A 25,938-nucleotide genomic window follows, 5' to 3' on the forward strand; every position below is an offset into this window, starting at 1 on the left:
GGGGTTAGTCTATAGGTACGCACTAGTTCCCTCTTAGTTGGATTGAAGTAGAGATAACAAGACTATCATAATAATTGACATATTCTGTCGTCGGGACATATTGTGTTGTATGAAGTTGTGTAAGCTTACGAGTACTCACTAACAACTGACATACAAGTTACAACTCTCCGAAATCTTGTTATAGGTCCTGTAACAAGATCGAAGCTGCGCTAATTTGGGGGTTGGAAGTAGCGGTCGTAATAAATTAGATACTCTAGTGGGGCTTTCCCTATCATGCCTGTTGTCACCCGCGCGCGCGCGTATCTGGTCCGCATGCGGGTGACAACGAGCTCCTGGCAGTCAGCATGCGGACTATATGTGCGAGTTGCCCGCGTGACAGAAAAATCATCTATGAATAATTAATGATAGGATGCGCGGGCAAGTTTCACGCGCACGACAGGAAAAGCGCCCTAACCTTTAGATCACTAATAATAAGCGAATGTTAGTTTAATTTTATAAATATAATTTTTTTCAACTACAATTTTTAGCGATTTCTGTGATAATTTAACTTTAGAGGTATTCTATTACATGAAGATTATTTCAGGACTAGCAAATCCATGTTTAGTATTTTTGTTATAACTTATTTAGGACAAGACAGTTTATAGACAGTGAGTACAATGAACTAAATAAGTTTAATATTTAGTGGGTAGTTTTATGTTAATCCTTGATAAATGACATGGCATAAATTAAGAGTTAGGATTGCTACCGAGTAATTTATGAATTTTTATTGGAAAGTTTTTAATTTGCAAATTGACTTTTAAACCCTTACTATTCTACAGGAATTCGGTCCCAACTCCTTTTCTGAACTGTGGTAAGAGGAGTCCACACCGCCCTTTTTTCCATACAAACGTTGTCCCCTGTTTCCTCCTTGGATAGTAGAGTTATATTTTTTTCCTGAATATCTACGGCCACTAATACAATGTCCCTATGTTTTCTTTTTTTTTCATAATTTAATTATTAAATAAGATAATGAACGTTCAAAATACCCAAAAAATGGCCAGATTTTCCGCTGTGTTCAAACATCCAGAAAACAGATTTGGCTAAATTATACAAAAAAAAACATAGGAGCACAGCTCAAGCCTTTCTTTAATCTTTAATGAAAAAAGTACTTAAATCGGTTAAGTTTTGGAGAAGGAATCAGAGGACAACGAATCGTTGATTTTCTGCAGTTGTCTCTATCGCGTTCTGCGGTATAGGCTTGAGGTAAGGGAGATAGCTATAGATATTACACGTACTTTTTTTTTATTCCTCTAGCCCCTGGTGTATTCTCTTAAGCAGTTTAAGCATGAAGAAGTAAAAAACAAACATGCTCGTTAACTTTCACCTTTGTAACGTATATTGTTATATCCACGTATATCCGAATGAATGCAGTTAAACTCTTTGTTATCTATATTACTGACAAAGTAAAATATTGAATTTGCACTACTTTCGGTAAGCCTTTTAGCCTTTAGATAAGATAAATCGGGCGTTTCATTGATTTTTCAGGCTTTTGTGACTGTATCGATTAATTCTAAATCGAATATAGTTCACAATAGGTCGTAAGTCGCGACACAACGGGGTCGCTTACCGCAAATATCCTTATATTTTAAGCCACTTAAATACGTTAAGCTCGACTCGGTTCGAGGGTTAACAGTCTGTAATGACTAATGAGGCTTCGATGTTCGGGCGAAGGTTGCGAATTGCTTAATGGAAGATTCAAGGGTGAGTAGCTTGCAGAGACGTCTTTTCAATATAAGTCTTTTTTTTCTGGTAATGGTACACATTCTTGATTTTTGGCATATTCTTAGAAAATCGCAAGCTTAAAAAAATAATAATAAAGACGGGAGATGATGAATAGGTTAAGTAACAATTTGATTGACTTTAGGGCCTGAAAAATAATTTGAAATAAAAAAAACTATATAGGTATTATATTATGTGTAGCCAGAAACATAAGCCAGATGCTGAATAGATAAGGTTTGTTCAAATTATTATAAGGGAAAAAATGAGTGATTGATTATATTAGTTATGTGGTTCTTCCGTTCACGTCTTCAACTGAAGCCGCAAGTAGATGTAGTTAGTAGATAAGTAACATTTTATAGCATAAGAGCAATTATCTATTTCATCATCGTCATCGTCGTCATCATCAGGCTTTAATAATATTATCTGGCTACACATCAAATCCACGTTTTTTTTTTTCAAGTCGATTTTCCGGCCCTATAGCGTTTATATTTTTCAAATTGTTAGTGACTTACTTTGTCTACTTATGATATTATTATGAATTAAAATTTGTTCATTTAAATTTTCTACTCTTTCTAGGTCTCTATCTGATAACAGAAGTGCTAGTTTTTAAGTGAACTGAAAATTTCCTAATGAAATAGCTCGCCGGCGACGAAGTAAATTGAATTCTGTTTCCGGTCAAAGTTGCTCACATATACGAGTTTTTATTGAAGCTTAGCTTCGTTAGAGTGCGATTGTGGACGTGTTACAAATACGTTGGGAATTGCGATATTTTTAATTCCAAATTTTTATATTAGCCAGTTTGAGAGGTTTTTTGACGAAAGTTTATCTTTTCACTGCTGCTTCTGATTAGCTAACGTAATATTAACCAATCACAAAATATGTTCACAGATAATTCTGATCAAAAAACCAGCGGGCCTAAAATGGTCGCTTTGAAGAATCATGATATGAATCATAATATTATTCATTTTTCTAAAATCGCAAAATGCAACTCTGCTTGCAATTAATTTCTGTATTTTTGTACTAATTTGACATTTGTCAGTTTGACAGTTTTGACAATTCATTTGCTGAATTGATTGAGAGGAATTGCTAAATATGACCATTTTAGCCCCGCTGAATATAACATTTGAATATTTCTCTACCTACCAACAAACTAGACACGAGGTTTCAGCGACGACACCTATTAGAACATTAAAACATTCTCTACCTTCTAAAGACAGTTTCTATAAAGACATAATCGTTTAGTTCGTTTGTTTATTTTGGAATAAGTGGGTACTTCTACGAATCGCCGTCCTCACAGATGTTTGTCTGTGAGTAATAAATGAATTTTATCGCATTATTTTTAATGGGCTTAGTGCCAACTGGTGCCAGATTGACAGTCACCCCAGAGCACAGTCATGCATGATCTATTACGTTATTTTGAGGTTGTCTTCAAAATTTACGATTTTTTTCTTGTTCCAACCAAGACACACACGTTACGACATTTCCTTCTTGTTGGTTGTAAAAACCAATCAAATATCAGCCGGATTCATCCCAAAATAAATCCATACATGATATCCATACTTCCACACTAATATTATAAATGCGAAAGTGTGTCTGTCAGCTGTCTGTCTGTTACCTCTTCACGCTCAAACCACTGAACCGATTTTGGTAAAATTTGGCATAGAGATACTTAAAGTCCCGAGAAAGTACATATGATAAAAGAAAAATGTAAGGTTCCCGCGCGATAAACGAATTTTGACGCAACGGAGTTGCGGGCGTCATCTAGTAAACAATAAACAAATTAAATGACAAAGCTTTGGGTAAGCTTTTACTATCCATTGTAACAATTTAGTAATCAACTAATTACATTGCGGTAGCATTATTAGCGTCGGTGATAGGACCACGTTTACTTTTTCTATTGGTTAGTAAACTGACTTACAACTTTTATACAATATTATATTATTACTCTTTCGTATTAATTATTATAAAATAAGAAAATTATTGTCACGCAGACACTACCAGGCTCTATGATCTATGGAAAGTTACTACTTACTTGTTTCAAACTGTTTTAGTCCCTTATTTGAAATATTTAGGTTAGTAAGTTTGGCCTTAAATCGTTAGGTCTCAGTTTAGATTATGTATTTACTATTAATTGAAAAAATACAATCAATTCTTCTTTTTAGGGTTCCGTGCCCTAAGGGTAAAAAGGGACCAAGGGACTAAGGATTACTGAGACTTCGATGTCTGTTCGTCTGTCTGTCTCCAGGCTGTATCTCAAGAACCGCTATAGTTAGACTTCTGAAATTTTAACAGATTATGTAAGTATTTCTGTTGCCGCTCAATAATGGAAACAGGTAGGCACTTGAGTTTTTCACAAAGTCCTTTATTATATGTGTACTTTAATATATAATTAATTATAATTTTAAAATAAAATAAAAATTTAAGGGGGGCTCTCATACAAAAAACACAATTTTGGCCTATTTTTGCTCTATAACGGTACGGAACCCTTTATGCGCGAGTCCCACTCGCACTTGGCCGATTATTTACTTTTAAGTTATAAGTTTCATATCAACAACCAAACAGCAATATTTTTTTCGTTTAAGTATGCATTTTTTGTTTAATTTGTTACTGCTATGTATGCAGCAAATTGTTTGACCCAAAGACCAGTGACTTTTGGGGGAAAAAGACTCTTTCTTTTTAAAGGGTTACTCAATTTCGGACTCCACCCAATTACAGTATAGCCATAAATCCAGTAATCAAATTAGATCACGCCTCATCCCATTATTTTAGTTCGGCCGTAAAGATTACGAATTGTTATTTTACGACTTAACTTTGCTATTAAATTGGTTAGTTTTCTACAGTAAGCTTATATTTTATGGATTTTCCGTAAGCGCTAAATAAACTTTTTGCGCCGACCGCCGTCTAAAAATTATGAAATTTTAATTGATAGCAACTAAATTCCCTACTTCATTTACCTTTAGGTCATAATAATGTTTAAATAAAACAATCTAACTTTGCAAATACTTACATTCTTCTCGAAACGTTCATTGCGCTGAAACATAACAAACACAAAAAAAAACTTAAGAAATGTTTCAAGTTCTTGTCGAAAAGTTATCGTGAAACGAGCTACGGCGTCGAGCTACAAGCGAGCGAACCCGTGGACTGATCCAGAATAACTGAAACTCCGCACGCGGCACGGCTGAAACAGTGAAACCGTATAACCCTCTCACAGTATAAATAATATACAGTAGCTTAACTCTGGCGTATTCTTGAAATCTAATTCATGATAAACTGACAAGCTTTAAGAGCGCGCGAAGTGATACTTCATTATTTAGGTCCCTTTAGAATGCACCTTACCCTAACTTGACTACATACTTAAACCTAGATCTCAAAATCTATAACGTCTAGAAAACTGATTTTTTTACACAAGTAACTTCAGTTCATGAAGATTAAATGCTCAAGACGAAAACACGATTACTGAAAAAAATGCTAGAAAGTTTTATTTTTACAAAAAACCTTAGACACATTTTTGCTTGGATCTTCGAAGTTTAGTGTCTTTTCTTTAATATTTTTTAATATCTTTAAAAGGCATTGATAAAACCTAAATTTGCTCAAAACACTTTTTTCATAATCATTTTAGTTCGTCTTTTATTCATAGTAAAACTAACTTGGCGACGATTCCGCGTCGTCCTTTTTCACCTGGCATATGGAAGACGGGCGTGAGTGTGAAGAGAGAAGGACGATGTTTAATTTTTGGGTTAGTAGGCATCTTAATCTGAAATCAATTTGTTCTTATAACGTGCGTGCGCCATCTTCGTTTTTTTTATAAAATAAGGGGGTAAACGAGCAAACGGGTCACCTGATGGTAAGCAACTTTACTGTCGCCCATGGACACTTGTAACATCAGAAGAGCTGCAGGTGCGTTGCCGGCCTTTTAAGAGGGAATTCGCTCTCTTCTTGAAGGTTTGCAGGTCGTATAGGTCCGGAAATACTGCTGGTGACAGTTCGTTCCAGAGCTTTACGCAAAAACGCACGGTGGAAGACTGCCACTCATCAAGGTGATGAGGATGGTATGTTTTTCGCGTGGGACGATGGCGAAAAGTTGCAGGTAGTAAGAACAATTCCTCAGAGCACTCCCCGTGATACAACCGATAGAGGATGCAGAGTGAAGCTACATCTCGGCGTAATTCCAAGAGGTCCAAGCTGTTTGAAACACTATGGCAGTCAACAATTCAAGCGGCCCTTCGTGGACACGATCCAGATTCCAGAGGGAGCAGTTGGTATTTTGGCGCCCCTGCCCAGAGATGAAAATAATATTCCATATGAGGCCGTACCTGCGCCTTGTAAAGTTGTAGACGTTGGTCCGGACTGAAGTACTGTCTCGCTCTGTTAAGAACACCAAGCTCCTTCGAGGCTAACTTAGCCTTACCCTCTAGATATGTTAACGCCAAGTATCTCAATGCTAGGGGAGATGGTTAAAGATGTGCCCTCAAAACGAGGATATACGACCATTGGTGACTTTTTAGTGGTGAACACGAAGACTTGAGTCTTGGCGGGGTTGAATTGGACTAAATTACGTCTACCCCATTCAGAGACTTTCTCCAATGAATTCTCTATTTTAGACACAAGTTCGTTTCGACTCTCAATGACATTTAGCCGAGAAATATTGGGTGAGCCGGTATATACAGCATCACCTGTACTATCATCCGCATAGCAATGAATGTCGTTGGTCTATAATATGTCGTTGATATGCAGTATGAATAGAGTAGGCGATAGCACACAGCCCTGAGGGACACCAGCATCGACAGACTGAGTTTCCGAGCATTCGCCGTCAACTACGACCTTTATGCTTCTATCTGCTAAGAAACTTGTGACCCACTTACATAATTTCTCGGGCAGCCAGTATGATGGAATCTTTGATAGCAGCGCTTTATGTTAAACCCGATCAAAGGCCTTCGCAATGTCCAAACTAACTGCCAATGCCTCTCCCTTCGACTCAATTGCCTGAGCCCAACGATGAGCTAGGTACGCCAAGAGATCACCAGCCGAGCGACCCTTATGGAACCCGTTTGTCGCTTAGTAATCCCTGGCCGTCCAAGTATCGAAGAAGCTGGCTATAATGGATTCCATTATCTTCGAGAAGAAGGAGGTTATAGCGATTGGTCTGTAGTTGGAAGGATTTGAGCGATCACCTTTTTTGGGGATCGGGTGCACCAAGGCTGTCTTCCGAGAAGCCGAGTGCGGTCAGTACGGAGATATTTTACTGTATAAAAATTTATATTGTGACCCTGTAGTGCGAGTAGCTACTCGAAAACATCCATTACTCGCAAGTCGCACGTTTCGTCAGCAGAAGGCAGCGTGTCATAATATTGTGTCGCGCAAGGTTTGTTGCGACTTGCGACTCTCGGTAAATGCAATCAATAGATCCAAAGTCCTATTTATTATTTAAAACTAGCTGTCCCGGCAAACGTTGTTTTGCCATAAAGTGATTTTCCCCGTTTTCCTGCTTTTCTTTTGAAGTTTTTTCTGAATATTTTTTTCTATAGACCTCACGGAGCTCCTTTTTTCCGGGGTTTCCTTCCGGTTTTCCAACGAATGCAAAACCGGAAGGAAAAATTGACTCTGTCGAATCGAAATCAAATCGATAAAAAAGGTGCCGGCCATCTTAAATCGCCGGCACCACTAAAATGTCAGTACGAAATCGATAATTTCGATTGCCATTCCTTTACGAAGTGATTCGATATTTTTAAACTATCGATTAATCTTTGTTAGGTAACTTCCCTACTATTGTCACGTTTAATGTGTCACGCATATCATCATAAAACGCACAAACTATAAGGTAAAAGCACTAATAGTAGACTCGGAACTAATAGATGACACTTACGACAAAAATACCATAAAAATAAGAATTACTGTAATTTTTTCTCAACACTATATATTTTATAAGCTTCTCAAGCTATCTGTTGATGTGAAAAAATATATTTGGGACGCCTTCGGGAACAAAATTTTAAAATGGGATCAGTTTTCGTAAATAATGTGACCACGTCAACACGTGCTCGGCAATTTCTTAACAAATAGGTTAAGGAAGGCGAAATTTTGCACGTAAGTTTTGAATACATTTATTAGATTTTTTGTAATTACTATCGATTTCATTGGATTAATGGTCATGTTGTATACACTAATTAATGTTTATTTGTGATTTTTTTCCATTTTCCCTAACAATATAAAGGATGTCTACTATTAGTTCTTTGAAAATGTAAAAAACCTAAAAGATGACATGGATCTCATCTTTTAGTTTTGCAATACATACTAAAGTTATTTTGTAGTTTATTCTACTGCAAATATCACCACTATTCTCTGAAAATATAATTCTATTAACAAACTAACTAATCAGAACTACTGTACCTAAAAATGGACATATTAGACCTCGTACTGATCTATAAATCGATTGCTTTAATTTTTTAGCAGTAAAAGGAGAGCTGAGAAAAGAAAGAAGAAAAAAGAAGAGGCAAGAGAAGCATGGAGACTAAAGACTGAAAATAAATTTACTAGTAAAAAAAAAAATGTTAAATAAAAATAAGAGGAAAGATAGTTTCAGCATGGAAGAAGAATGGATAGAATCTGGAGACAACGTGGATAATATTTCATATGCATGTAGTTACTATGATGAAGTTAATGAAATCTTTAAAAAAGAACGGCAAATAAAGACCTAATAATAGGAAAAATGTAAAATGTTATGTAATGTTCTATGTCAACTATTAGTTCATATTGGTGTCTACTATTAGTGATGTTCGTTTTTTGTGATGTCATCTATTAGTACTTAAGACTAAGTTTACAAAAAGACCAATAATATATATTTTTTATTGATTTGTCAGAGAATAATTATAATAGTTTTATTTTGTAAGAGTTACTGAAGACATGGAAGAAGTTATCATCCTCTATTTTCATAAATATATATTTTATAACATTCAAATGTTTTATGTTTCCTTAAAGCGTCTGCCATTAGTGCTTTTACCTTAGCTGATAAGAAAAAAGTTTTTTGAAAAATAACAGCAATATTAGTATTTTTAAGTTTTATATTATTTCTAATCATTATTTTAATCAAAATGTAAATATAATTTAATAAAAAATTAACTCAAATTGAATCCAGTAGTTGCGGTAATTATAATGATTTAAATAATATTACCTGAATTAATTAATCAAGCAGCTGAATCTTTTCCTGGCTCTTTCCGTTGAATATTATTCAGAACAAAGAACTAAATAAGTAATAAAGCTAATAAATATACGTCGTGTTTTTAAGGTTCCGTAACCAAATCGCCGCCCTAGTGCTTCAGTGGCCAATCGACAAATTTTATCAAAATAGACTTTTTATTTCAAACTATTAGTAATCCTGATTACCCACTTTACAATATAAATATATTTTTATTTTCCTTGCATATAACTTGCTTTTTTAGCAAAAATAAAATATCTCATCTCCCATATAAAAACTGTTTTAAGTGCTTCAGTAGACTAACTCCATATTTTGCTCAAATGACCAATCACGGTCAAGCATTTTGCTTGTTTATTACATATTAGTTGCTTACTACGACAAATTTAAAATATTTAAGTCTATAACAACGAAAAAATGGATTTTAAATTAAGCGAAGTTGATTTGGAAACGTTGCCAGTTTCTTGATAAGTATATTCTTTTGTTTCAATTTTGTTTTAGTGTTCGAAGTTACTTGAGGGTAAATACAGAATGATTATTAGTAAGTACTCAATAAATAATTTATTACCTTGTCACATGCAAGCCATGATCCGTTCATACTATTTTAAGCCCACTTAAAAAAAGTAGGTTCTCAGATTGACCTCTATGTATGTGTGTATGTATGTATGATGTATGTTGGTCCGCAATTATCGCTCGTTTGGCTGAACCGATTCTGATGCGGTTTTCAGAACAATATTTGTCACATTTAGGGTCAATTTAAACTAGCACAGAATCGAAACGAATTACAAAAACTGAACATAGCAAATTCAACCTTAACTCCAAAGCGTTAACGCACACATTACTTCTGAGAATTTAAAAAGACGCGCGCAATCGCGCAAATTCGCGCGAATGCGCCCGACAAACGATGATTTGCCTCGCAGAAGTAATGTGTGCATTATGCTCTGGAGTCTATATATAGCTAACATCAATACAAACAAAAAATAATCTTGGACAAAACCGCGTAAGGTGTCACATTTCGAAGATTTGAGCTGCCAAAGTTGCAATATCTTAAATTGGTAAAACTTTAGCAGCTCATATCTTCGAAATGTGACTCTTTACGTGGTTTTGTCTAAGATTATTTTTTGTTTGTATTGATGTATCCAATCCATTTTTGAAAAAAATATTTGTGAACGCGAAAAAACACATTTAGCTAAAGTAGGTCGGCCAAAATCTTTATATCCCTTACCCAACTCAATTTCGTTTTCCCGCATATCACTGCTTGACACTGGCAACGGTTTATTTTACTGTACGCGTTAAAGGGCAGCAACTGCAGCCCTGCAGGCCTGCAACATTATTCACTATCCTGCATAAGCCGGCGGACTGCAATGTAGGATAGTGAATGGGCCCTTTAACACCCTATAAAAAAACTGTCAAACTATTATCTATGGACTGTCAACCTTGCTGTCAACTGTGTACAGAATTCAGAAATGTCAAATCTCAAACTACAAAATCAAGAAATGTCATCAAATATACAAAAGCAACAATAATTTTATTTGTATTTGCTTGCTATTTATTTAAACGCTACAATTAAAGCTCTATATTATCTACAAAATGATTTTAAAGTAAATTGTGCCGTGTAAACTGGGTATTGTAAGCGAGATTGGTTACGACACATGGCGGGTTTTTGATTATTGTTCAATAACTCCACGTACAATTTACAAACAATCTAATGCTTGTCTTCAAATTACCAAGCTATACATGATAATAGCGTCATTTATGTTAATAAATATACAGCAAAACAAAATCTCCCAGTCACTGAAAAAGGCCATTCGATCTTACAAGGTTCGTAACAACTTACAATTTTTTATGAATTGCTATTTCCTTACTGAGTTTTAGTTTACGAACTTATTGAAATCTACATAACAACAAATTTAATCAGATGCCTGCAGCAAGTTTTGGTTCGTTATCACAGATGCCAGCCAACGGTGACTGTGGCATCAAAGATGTTTGGAATCACAACCTGCATGAAGAGTTCCAAATTATTAGACAAGTGAGTACTACATATCATTTTGGTATAGCTCTATGTAATAGTTTAACTCACTTTCTGTCTTAAACATAAAAAACAGGTGTTTTCAACACAAAAAGTGGCTAATATTGTGTTGTCTAATTTTACATAACAATAAGTATGTTAACAAAAGTGTAAAATAATTATTCTGTTCAATTCATAAAGTTATGATTTCTTATAAATCCATACTATAATTTATTAAAAATACTTAAATGATGTGTTACTAGGTCGTACAGAAATACCATTGGGTGGCAATGGATACAGAGTTCCCGGGTGTTGTGGCCAGACCCATTGGCGAGTTCAGATCCACAGCTGACTATCAGTATCAGCTCCTGAGGTGAATATCAAAAACCTGCTTTTATTACCAACAAGCTAGCCTTGTGAACACTATTTCTGCAAGTGCTGCCACTTTCACAGGGAACTCTATACAAGGGACACATACACACATTAAAGTATTATCACTTAGTTTTGTTACACCCTGTATAAATCATTCAGTATAGTAAAACTAGAGTCTAGACCAGGGGTCGGTAAGTAGTTTTAGGTAGGGTCCGAATACTGTGGGAAAATTTTAATGAGGTCCAGAAATAACAATATCCAACATAGCTTCAAAATATTATTTTAATTAATAAAGGTATACACGGTTTATCTTACCTATGTATTAATAATTAATACTTGGTACAAAAGCATTACAATATATCGCAGTCTTAGATTCTACCTTTTGCGGTCCGCTTGTTGCTGACCTCTATTCTAGACCTAACAGTAATCTTTAATTTTTTCACAATTTCTTCTTGATTGGTATATTACAATAATGTTGGTCTTTATATAATACCAATGTTAAGTATTTTCTCTGAATCTTTAAGAGCATACACCAGGGGCTAGAGAAATGAAAAAAAAGTATGTGTAATATCTATAGCTGTCTCCCTTACCTCAAGCCTATACCGCAGAATGCGATAGAGACAACTGCAGAAAATCAATGATTTGTTGTCCCCTGATTCCTTCTCCAAAACTTAACCGATTTAAGTACTTTTTTCATTAAAGATTAAAGAAAGGCTTGAGCTGTGTTCCTATGTTTTATTTTTTGATATATAATTTAGTCAAATCTGTTTTCTGGATGTTTGAACACAGCGGAAAATCTGGCCATTTTTTTGGGTTTTTGAACATTCATATCTTATTTAATAAATAAATTATGAAAAAAAAGAAAACATAGGGACATTGTATTAGTAGCCGTAGATATTCAGGAAAAAAATTATAACTGTACTAGCATTATCCAGGGAGGAAACAGGGGACAATGTTATGGAATGTGTGTGTGTGTGTGTGTGTATGGAAAAAGGGGCGGTGTGGACTCCTCTTAACCACATTCTCATAGGTTCAGTAAGTGTTCCTTGCAAGAGGGACTGGTAGAGATACAGTGTTATTTAAAAAAAGTAGTTGACTGAGATAGGCTTAAGGGCTCCCCACACATAACTGCGAATTCGTGCGAATTCGCATCGCAATGTCACTTTTAAAAGCTTTTATTTAACTTTCTCTGTATGTATTTTTTTTTATGAAATAAGGGGGCAAACGAGCAAACGGGTCACCTGATGGAAAGCAACTTCCGTCGCCCATGGACACTTACAGCATCAGAAGAGCTGCAAGTGCGTTGCCGGCCTTTAAGAGGGAATAGGGTAATAGGGAAGGGTAGGGAAGGGAAGGGAATAGGGAAGGGTAGGGAAGGGAAGGGAAAAGGGGAGAGTAGGGAAGAGAATAGGATAGGGGATTGGGCCTCCGGTAAACTCACTCACTCGGCGAAACACAGTGCAAGCGCTGTTTCACGCCGGTTTTCTGTGAGAACGTGGTATTTCTCCGGTCGAGCCGGCCCATTCGTGCCGAAGCATGGCTCTCCCACGTATAATGTAATATATGTATGTAGTCAGTGCTTAACAACAAGATTTAAACAAATTCTCGAAACAAAACAAATTAATATATAACTAAAAAGCAAAAAAAAAATTATAAACAAAAAAATGTTTGAAAAAAAAGCTTTTATTTAAATACTCTAAAAAGAAGAAAATAAATTTCTCCTTAAAAATTTTAACTATTAATTTAAATAATCCTCAATATATTATACAATTTGCATGATCAATAATAAAAGCTTGTCGCGCGATTTGTAAATAAGTAAACTAGCATCAATTTAACTGAGTAAACTGATATTATATTTGGGATGGTTGGGAGGTCACGGAATGGAACAAGCAAAAGACAGGCGTTGGTTGCCTGCTGGGTGTGCCAACACTGCTGAGTTTGGTCCAATTTGCGACTATGTTAATTCACTATTTTGTAATATTCCTATTTTAGGTTTTTTTTCTATATTATTAATCATTATGTATCTTATAATTATTTTAGCTGCAAATAAACGTTTATTCTATTCTATGTTTTTATTTTAATAATTTTTTCAAGTACTGATAGATTGTTAAGTCTCGCGAGTCGCGACAAGATTTTATTGTCATGCAAATTGTATAATATATTGAGGATTTAATAGTTAAAGTTTTTGAGATTTTTTTTAGACTAGTATTTAAATAAAAGATTTTTTCGAAAAGTTTTTTGTTTCTAATTTATTAGTTTGAGTTTTGTCGCAGATATTTGCGATGTGATACGAATTCGCAGTTATGTGTGGAAGCCCTACTTGTACAGGTTAATGTTGGCTAAAATATTGTGTTATTTGTTCATATATATGTATACAGGGTGTAACAAAAATAAGTGATAATACTTTAGGGTGTGCACGTGTTCCTTGTAGAGAGTTCACTGTGAAAGTAGCAGCGCTGAAAGACCAACATTTTTTTTCACTTTTGTATGGGGAAACTCGTGACGCTCGGGCCCTTGCCCATACAAAAGTGAAAAAAAATTTTCGTCTTTCAGCGCTGCTACTTTCACAGTGAACTCTCTACAAGGAACACGTGCACACCCTAAAGTATTATCACTTATTTTTGTTACACACTGTATATGAAGTGTAACATTAAGTTTGTTACCCAGAATCCTGGGTAACAAACTTAATGTTAATCAACTTTAAGTCCATTATCTGTGCCAATGAACTTTAATGTGTTGGTCCACAATTGATTAAGTTATATAATGTTGATTGTTCCTTACAGGTGTAATGTTGACTTGTTGAGGATAATACAGCTTGGTCTCACATTTATGGATGAGAATGGGAAAACTCCACCTGGTTATACTACTTGGCAGTTTAATTTTAAGTTTAATTTACAGTAAGTTGTTTGTTATTATTTACCTATTTATTTTATTACAATGTTTACACACCAAATTGTAATGTTTTCATGCTAGACCGTGACGCCCGCGCCATCACGGTCGCCAGACAGTAAATAAAAGTTTTGTTCTACATTTAAAAAATTGTCTGTTAATATTCGGATATGACAGTGGTTGAATTATTTGCTGTATGTGCTAGTAACACCCTCTTTTCTGACCGTGTAATATTTCCTATTCATCTATATATATAAAACTCAAAGGTGACTGACTGATTGACATAGTGATCTATCAACGCACAGCCCAAACCACTGGACGGATCAGGCTGAAATTTGGCATGCAGGTAGATGTCATGACGTAGGCATCCGCTAAGAAAGGATTTTGATAAATTCCAACCCCAAGGGGTTCAAATAGGGGATGAAAGTTTGTATATAATAATACTTCTAATTGTCTGACATAATTTTTTTATTTTAACAATATTTTAGGGAGGATATGTATGCTCAAGATTCAATTGACTTGCTCCAAAATTCAGGATTACAATTCCGAAAACATGAAGAAGACGGAATTGAGCCTCTTGAATTTGCAGAACTCTTAATGTCATCAGGTATTTTTAATTTTATAATGAGATAATATTAATATACATTACTATAATAATCAAACCAGTCATGGGGCAGCTAACGATTTTTTTTTCAGAAATAGCTGTAATAACTTCCTCGTTTTTTGGAAGTCGGTTAAAAAATTAAATAATTCGCATGAAATAGAAATAGATATTATATTTGTGTTCATAAATTATCTAACTTAAGATATGCAAACATAAAAATGCGATTGTTTTTCAGTTTATATTAATTTTTCGGTAAAAACTGAATGGTAGGTAAAACACAGTCATGGGACAGAATTTCAGTAGTTGGACACCCAATGGTATACCACTAGACTATAAAGTCGAGGGATTTCATGAAATATAAACTAAAGGCATGTCATTTACCTACTTCGGCGACAAAAATAATAGGAACATACCTACTACACAATCCAGGGATTTCCTAATAAAACATAAACAAAAAGGGTAGCGGATTTTGAAAATTCTAATTCCTATATAAAAACGAGAAAACAAATTAACGCGTTGTTTAAACTGATACCCTTGTGCAACACACCATAGTATTTTACAAGGCCCCAAATTGCGTTATCTTTCGAATATATTATATCAAATCGATCTTCACTTTTACAATACCAGTAGTAGGACAGGCCAAAAGAACCTTTAAATGAAATATAAGGTTATTAAGAATGTACCAAAAAATACTTAATAGATTGTTATTTATACAATATAACACGTTTATAATAACATACACGATGTGTATCATGAAAAATATTATTAAAAACTTTAAAAGAAAAATTGTAATGACTCGTATTTTACCCTAGTACCTACTCAAATTTTACTATTTTTTTTCATACTTAATTACAAAATATTTAAAAAATAACGTTACTTCTTTTTTCTTGCAGGTTTAGTCCTAATGGACAACATAAAGTGGCTAAGTTTTCATTCTGGTTACGATTTTGGATATCTTCTGAAGCTGTTGACAGATCAAAACCTACCCACAGATGAGAATGACTTTTTTGAAAGCCTGAGACTATACTTTCCAACTGTGTATGATGTCAAGGTAAAATTCAGAATTTCATCATTTATTCCATCAAAGAAACTGATTGATTTATAAGTAGACTGACAGACATTTTTTAACCCATTTTTTGTGAAAAACGATTTTTAATAAATCTATTTTTATTTAATTAATCGAAACCCTTACAATCGATTGAATTTTTAACCCATTTTTATGAAAATCCATTTTTAAAAAATCGATTTTTTTTTTATTATTCAAAACCCTTACAATCGATTAAAAATATCGACAATCGAAAAAAACAATCGATTGTTCGATTAATCGATTTCGATGTTACAACACTACTCTCCAACCGTCTTACGGTTTTTCGATCAGCACGAGAATCTGACGCGAGTTTCACAGTTTTTACCTATCCAACAAAAGTGCTCAACGCCGCTAAAAAAGTTTTCACTTCAAAAAAAACAATAGCTTAAACAAAACCAAAGACCTATAACAATAATCTTGTGGCATTTGATCAACGTCGTAATTTAAATAAAATTAGCTTAATAAAGGCCATTACTTATACAGTTGGCATTTAGTATCGCCACATGCTTATGAATAAACATTAGAAAATTTACAGCTTGGTCTGAAATATTATGTTTTAATACTTTTTCAGTATTTGATGAAACTTTGCAAGAACTTAAAAGGTGGCCTGCAGGAAGTAGCGGACCAGCTGGAGCTGCGGCGAGTTGGTCCTCAACACCAAGCCGGCTCCGACTCACACCTCACAGGGATGGCATTCTTCAAAATTAAAGAGGTATGTTTTGGACTAGGTATAATAAGCTTAAAAGTAGAATGCACACAGGAAAGAATTAGTAACAAAACAGATGAAAAAATAAAACAATGAAAAAGCCTATTTCTAACAACACAATATTGAAAAGGAAAACGAAATGATAATAATTACTAGAGATGTGCCGACTAGTCGGTAAAGCCGACTATTCGGCCACTTTCGTAGTCGGCAAAAAGCGCCGACTACGAAAACCCTTGATTATTTTGAAATTAACTAATATTCGGTGGCCGCGCTCATAGCTCGCGATAAAAGCTTGCAATATCTTAAAATTTATTACTATTTCAATAAAATACGCGGATTTTGTATTAACAAATTAGGTGATTATGTTACACATGATGTACAATAAATTAATATATCCTGAAAACCATCAACTGAATCTTGACGTTAACAATAACCAAAACACGATCCGACACGTTTGCAGGCGGCGTATTGCGACTTACCCGCGAATCACCAGTAAACGAAGCGTTACGGAAACATCCGAAACCATGATCGGCTTAGCCGACTAGTCGACTTTGCAACCGACTTATCGGCTAGTCGGCCAAAGTCATGATCGGAACATCTCTAATAATTACAATTTCTGGCTTTTGTTTGGTCTGCAGATATTTTTCGATGACAACATAGAGAGTTCGAGCGGTCACCTGTACGGGCTGGGCGCGCCGTTCTCGGTCAACGCCAACAACTTTCAAGACAACGGAGAAAACGGAAACTCGTCCTGAGATGAGTTTGTGTTCGTCTCCCACCTGACCCCGCAGCCCAGGGTGTTCCACCTCACCGAGTGAACTGTGAAGTGTACATTTTCCAATAGGTGTTGTAATTTTGCACAGTATTTTTTAAAATGGATTAGGCTATATTATGAGTAGCGTAAAATTTTAATTACGGAAATAACGCGATGAAATATTTTTATTTGATTTCATGTTTTTTATAATTTTATTTTGTACTGTATTTATATAATCAGAAATTAAAATGTAAGTGATGTTTTAAATTTTAATCGGGAATGTTATTTTATGACCTGCTATTTTAGGTGTTTAAGGTAGTTTTAAACTAGTGATTAAATGATTTTACTTACTGTTTTGTTTATTTACGAGGTAAAAGAAACAAAAAATTATGGATATGTTTAGCAATTACAATTATTTCATTTGTAAGCCTTATTTTATTTTATAGTTCCGGAAATGGAAAAAATATCGCAAATGTGAATGAGGTATACTGTAGTATGAAATATCACACAATAAAAGAAAATGTAAGAATTTATTCGCGAAAATAGAACAACACTTCTACTTAGAACTTTTCCATATCTACTTCGAAGGGTTTAAACAGCTTGTCTTCGGGGTCGTATTTCTTCTTCATGGCTATGTAGCCGTCGGGGAAGAATTTTTTTACGCCATGAATGAACATTTTGGCGTTGTGCTTGTGTTGCGCGGTGCAGTAGGCGCAGTCTGTCGTCAACGTATCCATAATATGAGCTGGAAATAGTTTTAATATTATAATCCTTCGTGAATGTTTGTGAGAATAAAATATTATGTTTGTTACTCTTTTACCCAAAAACTACACTCATTTGGTACGGTTCTCATATGAATATTTTTATAATCGTGTAAATATTTGGAATAAGGCAGTTTGTAGGATTTGATAAAAATATTATAGTCAGTGAATAATCAAGCAGATTGATCGCATGATCCAAAGCTAAACCATGAGAACAGTGGCGTCAGAATACGGTGTCAGGGCTGGCAAAATGCTACGAGCCCCCGACCCAATAGGCGATGAGCTCAGAAATATTATAAACGTGACGATTTTTACTGATACAGCCCCATCAATTTGTCACGGGTTCCAGATGGGATAGTTACGCCACTGCACGAGAAGATAACAGAGAAGTCGCTAGTGCGATTCTGACAATTACATCTGTAATGTGCAGCTACATCGGAGCAGGGCTCGATCTCGAGGAAGCAGTTGAGGTGATGCTGCAGCTCCGTAGCGTTCTTCGCGACGTCCTCGTAACTGAAGGAGTTGTCCACGTCAGTGTACCCGTACACCACTATCAACACGGAGAACAGCGCGAGAAACTTCATTTTTGCTGGAAATAAAATTATTTACAATAGCCTTCCGGCCACGCCTCTGCTTCCGGGGATCCTATAGGTACAAGTGGGGCGGTTTACAAAGGGTGGGTTACAGGGTGTAACTGATCGCCCGCCAAAAACGAAATGGGAAGGCACAGTGTTCAATTTTTTGGCGTCTTTGGTAAGGCGAGTATTGCCGGATGCCTCTCTGTTCACCGAGCGATTTTGAAGCTGTACCGTACGCATTCTTTACTCGATTCTGATTCAATGTGATCCAAATGAAAACAATTATTGCCACTCATCTATAAGGCTCGATTTATATATGCGTCCGCAGCCGATCACTATTCACGACAACATAGCTTCGGCTTGATTATAGCCCGACCAAATAATACACAATATATTCCTTTTGCCTATGAATGAATTTCCCTGATGGTACATAGGTATATAACATACCTACATGATAGCATGATACAGCCCCGGATTGTAAATAGGGCGGCGCCGGCAGCGCGGCGTCCTAGGGGGCCGACAGCATAGATTTAAATCGTGCCGACTGCCGACAGCTGATTTCGTACATGGGATGACAGAAATAAAGTGGCCTACACTCATAAAAAATATGGCACCAGCTGGGTAGGTACGTAGTCGTACCTACATAATAAAAAATACTACCGACTGAAGAACTGGAACGAAACAAGAGTAGGTACTGAACGTCTTTGTACTGAACTTACCTTAATAAGTAAATTTTGACACGATATTTTCTATGTGAAATGCTTATATATATATACCTACCTCCCTACTGTATAAGCCACTCAAAGAATTTTGCCCAAATTATTAAATAATTATAATATTTTGTTTCTTACACATAATACAGAATTACTTAATTACTTACTTAGCTTATTATTTATTCAAATTACCGTATAAATTCTGTGATAAGTAATTTTTAGATACAAAAAAATCCCAATACTGTTTAGTTTTGCAATCATTAACGACCTAGGTAACTATGGCTCTGTTGGTTAACCGCGTCGACGATTATGCCGAAGGTCGCGGGTTTGAAACCCGCCGAGGGGACAAAAGTTTTTAATGTTCCTGTGACCTAGGTCATGATAAAAATCCTAATATATATTATTATTATTATGTATAAGGACCTCCAGAGTCCAGACCTTCGTCATTTTATAAAAGCTGAAAGTTTTTCCTAAAGAGGAAATAATAATAATATAATATCTATGGACGCTTCACACCACGTCAGTCTGTCCCCGTGCTAATGTACCTACCTTAAGCCTAAAGGACTTATGTTACGGGTACCAGACAACGGAAATATATTTAATACTTTTATACATATTTATGATTTTTATTATATGATACACATCCAAGATCCAGGAACTTTGAGAACTTTTTGCTCCGTCGGCTGGATTTGAGCTACTAACAGCCCACAGCCCACCATCAGCTAAGCCACAGAGGTCGTCAATGACGACCTCTGTGGATCAGTGGTGAGTGCGTTGGTAGCTCAAGCCGGGGGTCGCGGGTTCGAATCCCGCCGACGGAACAAAAAGTTTTCAATGTTCCCGGGTCTGGATGTTGTATTAAATATGTGTATAATATAATAAAAATCTTAAATATATGTATAGTATAAAAGTATTAAATACTAGATGTCCCGCGCGGCTTCGCCCGCGTAAATTAGGAATTTTACAGAAACCGTACATTTTCTCATAAAAAATATTTCCCCCGTTTTTCCCACATTTTCCTGAGTTTCTTCGGTCGTATTAGTCTTAGCGTGATAATAATATACAGGGTGCAATTTAACCTTCCTGCCAAATTTGGATATATTGATCCTTGTTAAAAATAAAAATACACGTATTTCTTCTTTTATAATCACTCAGTACTAAAATTTTGAGAAATAGCCTCCGAAAGTTATCCTACCAAACACCACAAAATATGGACACATGCGCGGCCCGGCCCCGCCCCGCCCTTCCATTGCCATTCTTGCAGTGACGGATTAAGACTACTTGATGCCCACCTAAACTTTAGGTGTCGTTGGTGAAAACGGGCATAAGACTACTTAATGCCCTAAGCAATCCATGCCTGTGGGCCCCCCTATCCGTATCTCAACTAAGAATCGGTCTTTGAACCTTTACTCTTCTGGTGCTCCCTCAGACGTGATGCCCTAGGCAATTGCTTAATAATTTGATTAAGGGCTAATCCGTCACTGCATTCTTGTTATTATCATAAGTTGCGAATTTTCCCTTCATACTTTGACGGGCTTAGGACCGTCAAATGTAAAGGACGTAGACAGGTATGTTTAGAATAAAATTAATTGATACACATCAAAAGAATGGAAAATTACAACTATTTAATTACGAAAAATAAGCAATTTAGAAATTTATAATAAATCTAAACCACATCCTTTGCATTTAGGTGTATTTAAAAAAATCAATCAACTTATGTATGCACACAGTGCAACTAATTATTATTATTTTTAACAAAAAATTAAAACCGACTTCCAAGGTAAAAATAATAATAACATCCTTATAATATGAACTAAAAAGTATTAAATAATTTTTCCTATCTAATAGTGTCTTTTTCCGAATTCGGCTAAACCTCAACTATTTCTGTACTTAATCTTCATTTCAATCTCAACAAAGAGGTTTAGCCGAATTCGGAAAAAGACACTATTAGATAGGAAAAATTATTTAATACTTTTTAGTTCATATTATAAGGATGTTATTATTGTTTTTACCTTGGAAGTCGGTTTTAATTTTTTGTTAAAAATAATAATTTCAGTCTTTTTAGTTACCTACAAACCATCGCGTAAGAAAAAACTTCAACCCCATAATATTATCTTAATCTTGGTAAATGTTTACAAACCTACCCCAATTTATTTGACAAACTACTACAAAAGAAAGTCGACGGAGCCCCGCTACGCGGGGCTCCTATATCTGGGTGTTGTAGTCTAAGTTCCAACCTAACCTAGCCTACTTTTGGACTTTCTAGATTGTGTTTGTTTTTGTTTGGCGGGGGGCTGCGCCCCCCGAGCCCCCCTTTCGGTATCCGTGGCTGAGTAGTTAAGTAAGACCCACTCATCACAGCCTTGAGATGCCTTAAAAATACTTCGTAAACATCAGAAATCAGATGATCTTATGTGAAGATTACGAAAATCTCAAATGCGAATTTCTTCTAAACGGAGAGTTTACTGGCGGTGGAAACGGTAAGTAGGAGTTTTTCTCACTCAAAACAATCCTCCTTAACCCATGTCACCAACATTTAATTGACGTAGGTTCCTAAACCTTAGTCAAATTTTTTGTATTTTCGCCATACTTACAAGGGTCACATTTCAGCCTATCATTCGACAGGGGTTGATTTTTGAGAAAAGTTTATCTGAGCTTTTTTGCTTCCCTTGGCGCCCCCTATCGATTGGCATAATAATAAAAAGGAGTGGTCATAGGGGTTGTATTATTGTCGTCAACATTTTTTAAGTATTTTCGCCATACTAACGAGGTTCGTATATCGGCCTGTATCTGGCCTGGGGTTGATTTTTGAGAAAAGTTTATTTGAGCTTTCTTACTCTCCTTGGCGCCCCCTATCGATTGATGTATTCAAAAGGGGTGGTTATAAGAGGTTGAATTTTTTCGTCCAAATTTTTATAAGTATTTTCTCCGTGCTAACGAGGGTCACATTTCGGCCTGTCTTTCGACAGGGGTTGATATTTGAGAAAAGTTTATCTGAGCTTTTTTGCTCCCCTTGGCGCCCCCTATCGATTGGTATATTCAAAAAGGGTGGTTATAAGAGGTTAAAATTTTGACGAAAAATTTTTTTTAAGTATTTTTTCCATAGTGCCCCGTTTCCTTCAGTCCAACCCAAATGTGTGCCTTACGATCTGGAGTAAAGGTTGAATTTGTTACTTATGTTCAATTTTGTTTTACTTGAAATATTATGTATTATGAAACAACAGTATATTTTTTTGTATTAAAATCGCTTTGAAATGTACCAAATAAATAAGGACATAACGTGATGACTGATGATATTTTATGGTGTTGTGTGTATATTGTATCCATATACAACCATGTGAGTTGTGACATTGGTGACCCTGACATGGTAGTGATGATGATGATGATGATGAATGTAATTTGCATAGTAGCATATGCTTTCAGTTCTTAAAACAACGCCTAAACCCCCAAACTTGTATCTATAAGGAATCCGGAGTTATCTTAGTATCTTCGGAACCATAGTATACCTTGGTGCAAAATCTTGCGTTTTGGTAGCATATGCTTAGGATGCTTCTCATAAAACCAAAATCACCATATGTTTCCATATAAATTATGAGGAGTTCCCTCGATTACTCATGGATCCCATCATCAGATCACCACTTTTGTGAAAATGGGACCAAATTGGAGTGAAACCTAATATAACAAAACAAAAATTTTGAAAATCGGTTCACAAACGGCGGAGAAGAGGTCGAACATACAAAAAAAAATTTAAAAAAAATATCCACAGCCGAATATATAACCTCCTCGTTTTTTGGAAGTCGGTTAAAAAATCAAAACAACCCACCTCTAAATCTTATTTACTTCCATCTCGTCTACACTTAACATAGTTCAAACTGCAGTCCGTTTTGCTCTTAGCAGAGTCTAGCGCGTTTTGCACATTGTCTTTAAGACTTTAAAAGTTTGTTAAGCACAACTTTGTCACTTTTAACTACGTCAGAGGCATATTGTCTTCGAGGCTAGCTAGGCGTGTGTGTTGCGAAGTGCGAACTGTCCATAATCCGAGTCTTTGATTGTTTCGCGATTCAGATTCAGGGTACAGCTGCTGCATTCGAGAATCATCAATCAGCTGTTACGAAGACGAGGAAAACTTTCTTGCTCGTACAGTCTCTGGGTTCCGCGGAAACTTTCGCCACTCAAAATGTAGCACCTCCACTATGCCTCCACATTTCATAACACTCGATCGTGGTTTGGGTACATTGTAACCAATGATATTCTATGTTACTAACGTAACTAGATTGGAAGTTTACGGTAGCAACGCGTTGCCACTTCGAAGATGCCTGCAGGCATATCTCACATACATAATGACATAACGAATATATGACTTGACTTTGTCTTTTGAACAAAAAAGTGGTTACGCATTTCTGAGAATCTTTTGTAAGACATTGCTACTCTAGTATTTTAGAAACTCATTGATTGTAATTTTTGCTACCGTAAACTTCCAATCTAGTTACGTTAGTAACATAGAATATCATTGGTAACAGTCAACAGACACAAATAAAAGCGCGGGGGCCGGGGGGGCCGTGACAAACAAAATAATTACTATAGCTATGTTATACCATCAACGCTCACCGGAACACCCGATTTCGAATTGAGCTGCTTAGTAGTTTTCCAAAAGCCACGGAAATCTTTTTGTTTAAATTTACGAGTATTTGCCAAAATGTCCATCTTAATTTGTTCATTATTATTTTGACAAAAACGAAGTTTCGCCTTAAATACTTTTTTGGCCTCAACCATTTCTTTATAGACAGGGCCGCCTCTCGGCCTACCGTACCATATCCAGGAAATAAATTTTTGTCGCGCCACCCTATGAGCATCACGCACATGCATATTCCATCCCGGTACTACACGACCGCGTCTTCTAACAGTACCGAAACGATTATCCCGTCCATTATAGCTACTCACGGAGGCCTCACACAAAACATTAATAATAGACTTAAGTATATAAATTATCAATTACATCCCTATGTTCTATATTGTTACACAACGCATCACAACATTTACTTAATTCCGATGGAAAATGAATTACACTTAAATTTTTATTACAAACATCCTTAAATATATTAGTTTGATTTGAATCTCGCTCACCCCATATAATTTTATTAATTATAAAACTATCAGAAATTGGTAGCTTTCTACGCCGAACTAGACCTAAATCGCATTTGATCTCCAAAGGGAAATGATCTGACCAAAATACGTCATTATGAATTTTTACCGATTTCACAGTTATCCAAGCAGCTTCAGTAGTCAAACAGTGATCGAGCCACGAACCAGTACCGTGAGCATCGCTTGTATATGTCTATGAACCAGAATTGCTACCTAACTTATTAATGTCGGCACAAATCCAAAGATTTTCCAAACAAAAATTTAACAATTCCTTACCAAATAATCTCCCGGGGTGAGCGTTGTAATCTCCCAGCATATACACAGTATCAATATTTTCATTTTCCACTATAGCCACAATTTCACTGAGGCACTCGATAAATTCAGTTAAATTGTCATGCGAGGAGCATCATCATCATCAGGTAGGCATGTAAATACTTAAAAACAACATACATCTGTCCAAAACGGATGCTTTAATCGAAGCAATACGACTACTTTTACACTTAATAACCGATACAGTCTCGAATAAGTTTTTTCGCCATAATAACGCGACACCACCATACGGCCGACCACTTAGTAATACATCTGTATCGACCGACGACTTCCCGAAGTAACAGAACTGGTCACTCACAGTGCTTAGGTCGGAGATTTCGTGTGGCATCAGCCAGGTCTCCTGCAGAGCTATTATATGAGCAGTTTTACTCATCGACCGAATGCAGTCTATCGATCGTTTGAATGACTTACGGCCGTTCCCAATATTTGATCTATCTCTGGTTTTGCCCTACTAGAGATAGGAATAGCTCACATTAGACATTAGAGACATATAATTTATGTCAATTGTGAGCTATTCCTATCTCTTGTAGGGCAAAACCAGAGATAGATCAAATATTGGGAATGGCCGTTACAGTTAAAACTGTACAAGTTCATTAATGAATTATTATCGTGAATGTTTATATTCATAATTATAATATTGTCTATTCACTGTTTACAATAATTGAATTCACATCGCTTGTTTTTGTCTTTCTATCACTGTCCGCATTACGAGGTTTATTAAAGTTAATAAATCTGCGATAACGAACTCCTACCGGCCACAGGTTTTCATCCATAAATATGTGTAATTTATCTTTCGGAATAAGAAATTTGTATGCCCCGTAGTCTCTCTTTAATCTCATGTTAACATTTTCCGGCTCCACTCCTATTTCGGTGTTACATTTTATATATTTTTAACCCCCAACAAAAAAGAGGGGTGTTATAAGTTTGACGTTTTGAAAGATTGGTTCTGAGGTTTCCTGCTTTGATTTGGGGAGATGAAAAGAAAACCGACTCGAGGCCTGTTTCCAATGCTTAAATAAATTATTTTATTTATTAATGTACGCATATTTT

The 25,938-nt window shown here is 35.7% G+C and overlaps 3 protein-coding genes across 4 annotated transcripts in view; 1 reads left to right on the forward strand and 2 right to left on the reverse strand.

Annotated features, from left to right (window-relative positions):
* LOC121728598 (serine/threonine-protein phosphatase rdgC) overlaps positions 1-4,919 on the reverse strand; it is a 129,433-nt gene extending 124,514 nt beyond the window's left edge. Inside the window, exon 1 of the mRNA XM_042116772.1 lies at positions 4,766-4,919. The gene's annotated coding sequence lies outside the window, so the exon portion shown is untranslated. The remainder of the gene's footprint in view (positions 1-4,765) is intronic.
* Positions 4,920-10,422: 5,503 nt separating this feature from the next.
* On the forward strand, positions 10,423-17,558 carry LOC121728747 (CCR4-NOT transcription complex subunit 7-like). 2 transcript variants are annotated; one of them, XM_042116991.1, is made up of 8 exons: positions 10,423-10,765; positions 10,896-10,973; positions 11,216-11,325; positions 14,108-14,221; positions 14,702-14,820; positions 15,711-15,868; positions 16,476-16,616; positions 17,249-17,558. In XM_042116991.1, the coding sequence occupies exons 1-8, from the start codon at positions 10,682-10,684 to the stop codon at positions 17,363-17,365; spliced, it is 921 nt and encodes a 306-aa protein (XP_041972925.1). In that variant the 5' UTR covers positions 10,423-10,681; the 3' UTR covers positions 17,366-17,558. The 2 variants fall into 2 exon arrangements, with proteins under 2 accessions (XP_041972925.1, XP_041972924.1); XM_042116990.1 differs by having other exon boundaries at positions 10,424-10,765; positions 10,863-10,973.
* Positions 17,559-17,924: 366 nt separating this feature from the next.
* Positions 17,925-18,710, reverse strand: LOC121729070 (ejaculatory bulb-specific protein 3-like). Its single transcript, XM_042117459.1, has 2 exons — positions 18,541-18,710; positions 17,925-18,109 (listed from the first exon to the last, which is right to left on the reverse strand). The coding sequence occupies exons 1-2, from the start codon at positions 18,707-18,709 to the stop codon at positions 17,925-17,927; spliced, it is 354 nt and encodes a 117-aa protein (XP_041973393.1). The 5' UTR covers position 18,710.
* Positions 18,711-25,938: the final 7,228 nt, after the last annotated feature.

Source organism: Aricia agestis, chromosome 7 (assembly GCF_905147365.1).
Source record: "Aricia agestis chromosome 7, ilAriAges1.1, whole genome shotgun sequence".
Taxonomy (NCBI): Eukaryota; Metazoa; Arthropoda; class Insecta; order Lepidoptera; family Lycaenidae; genus Aricia; species Aricia agestis.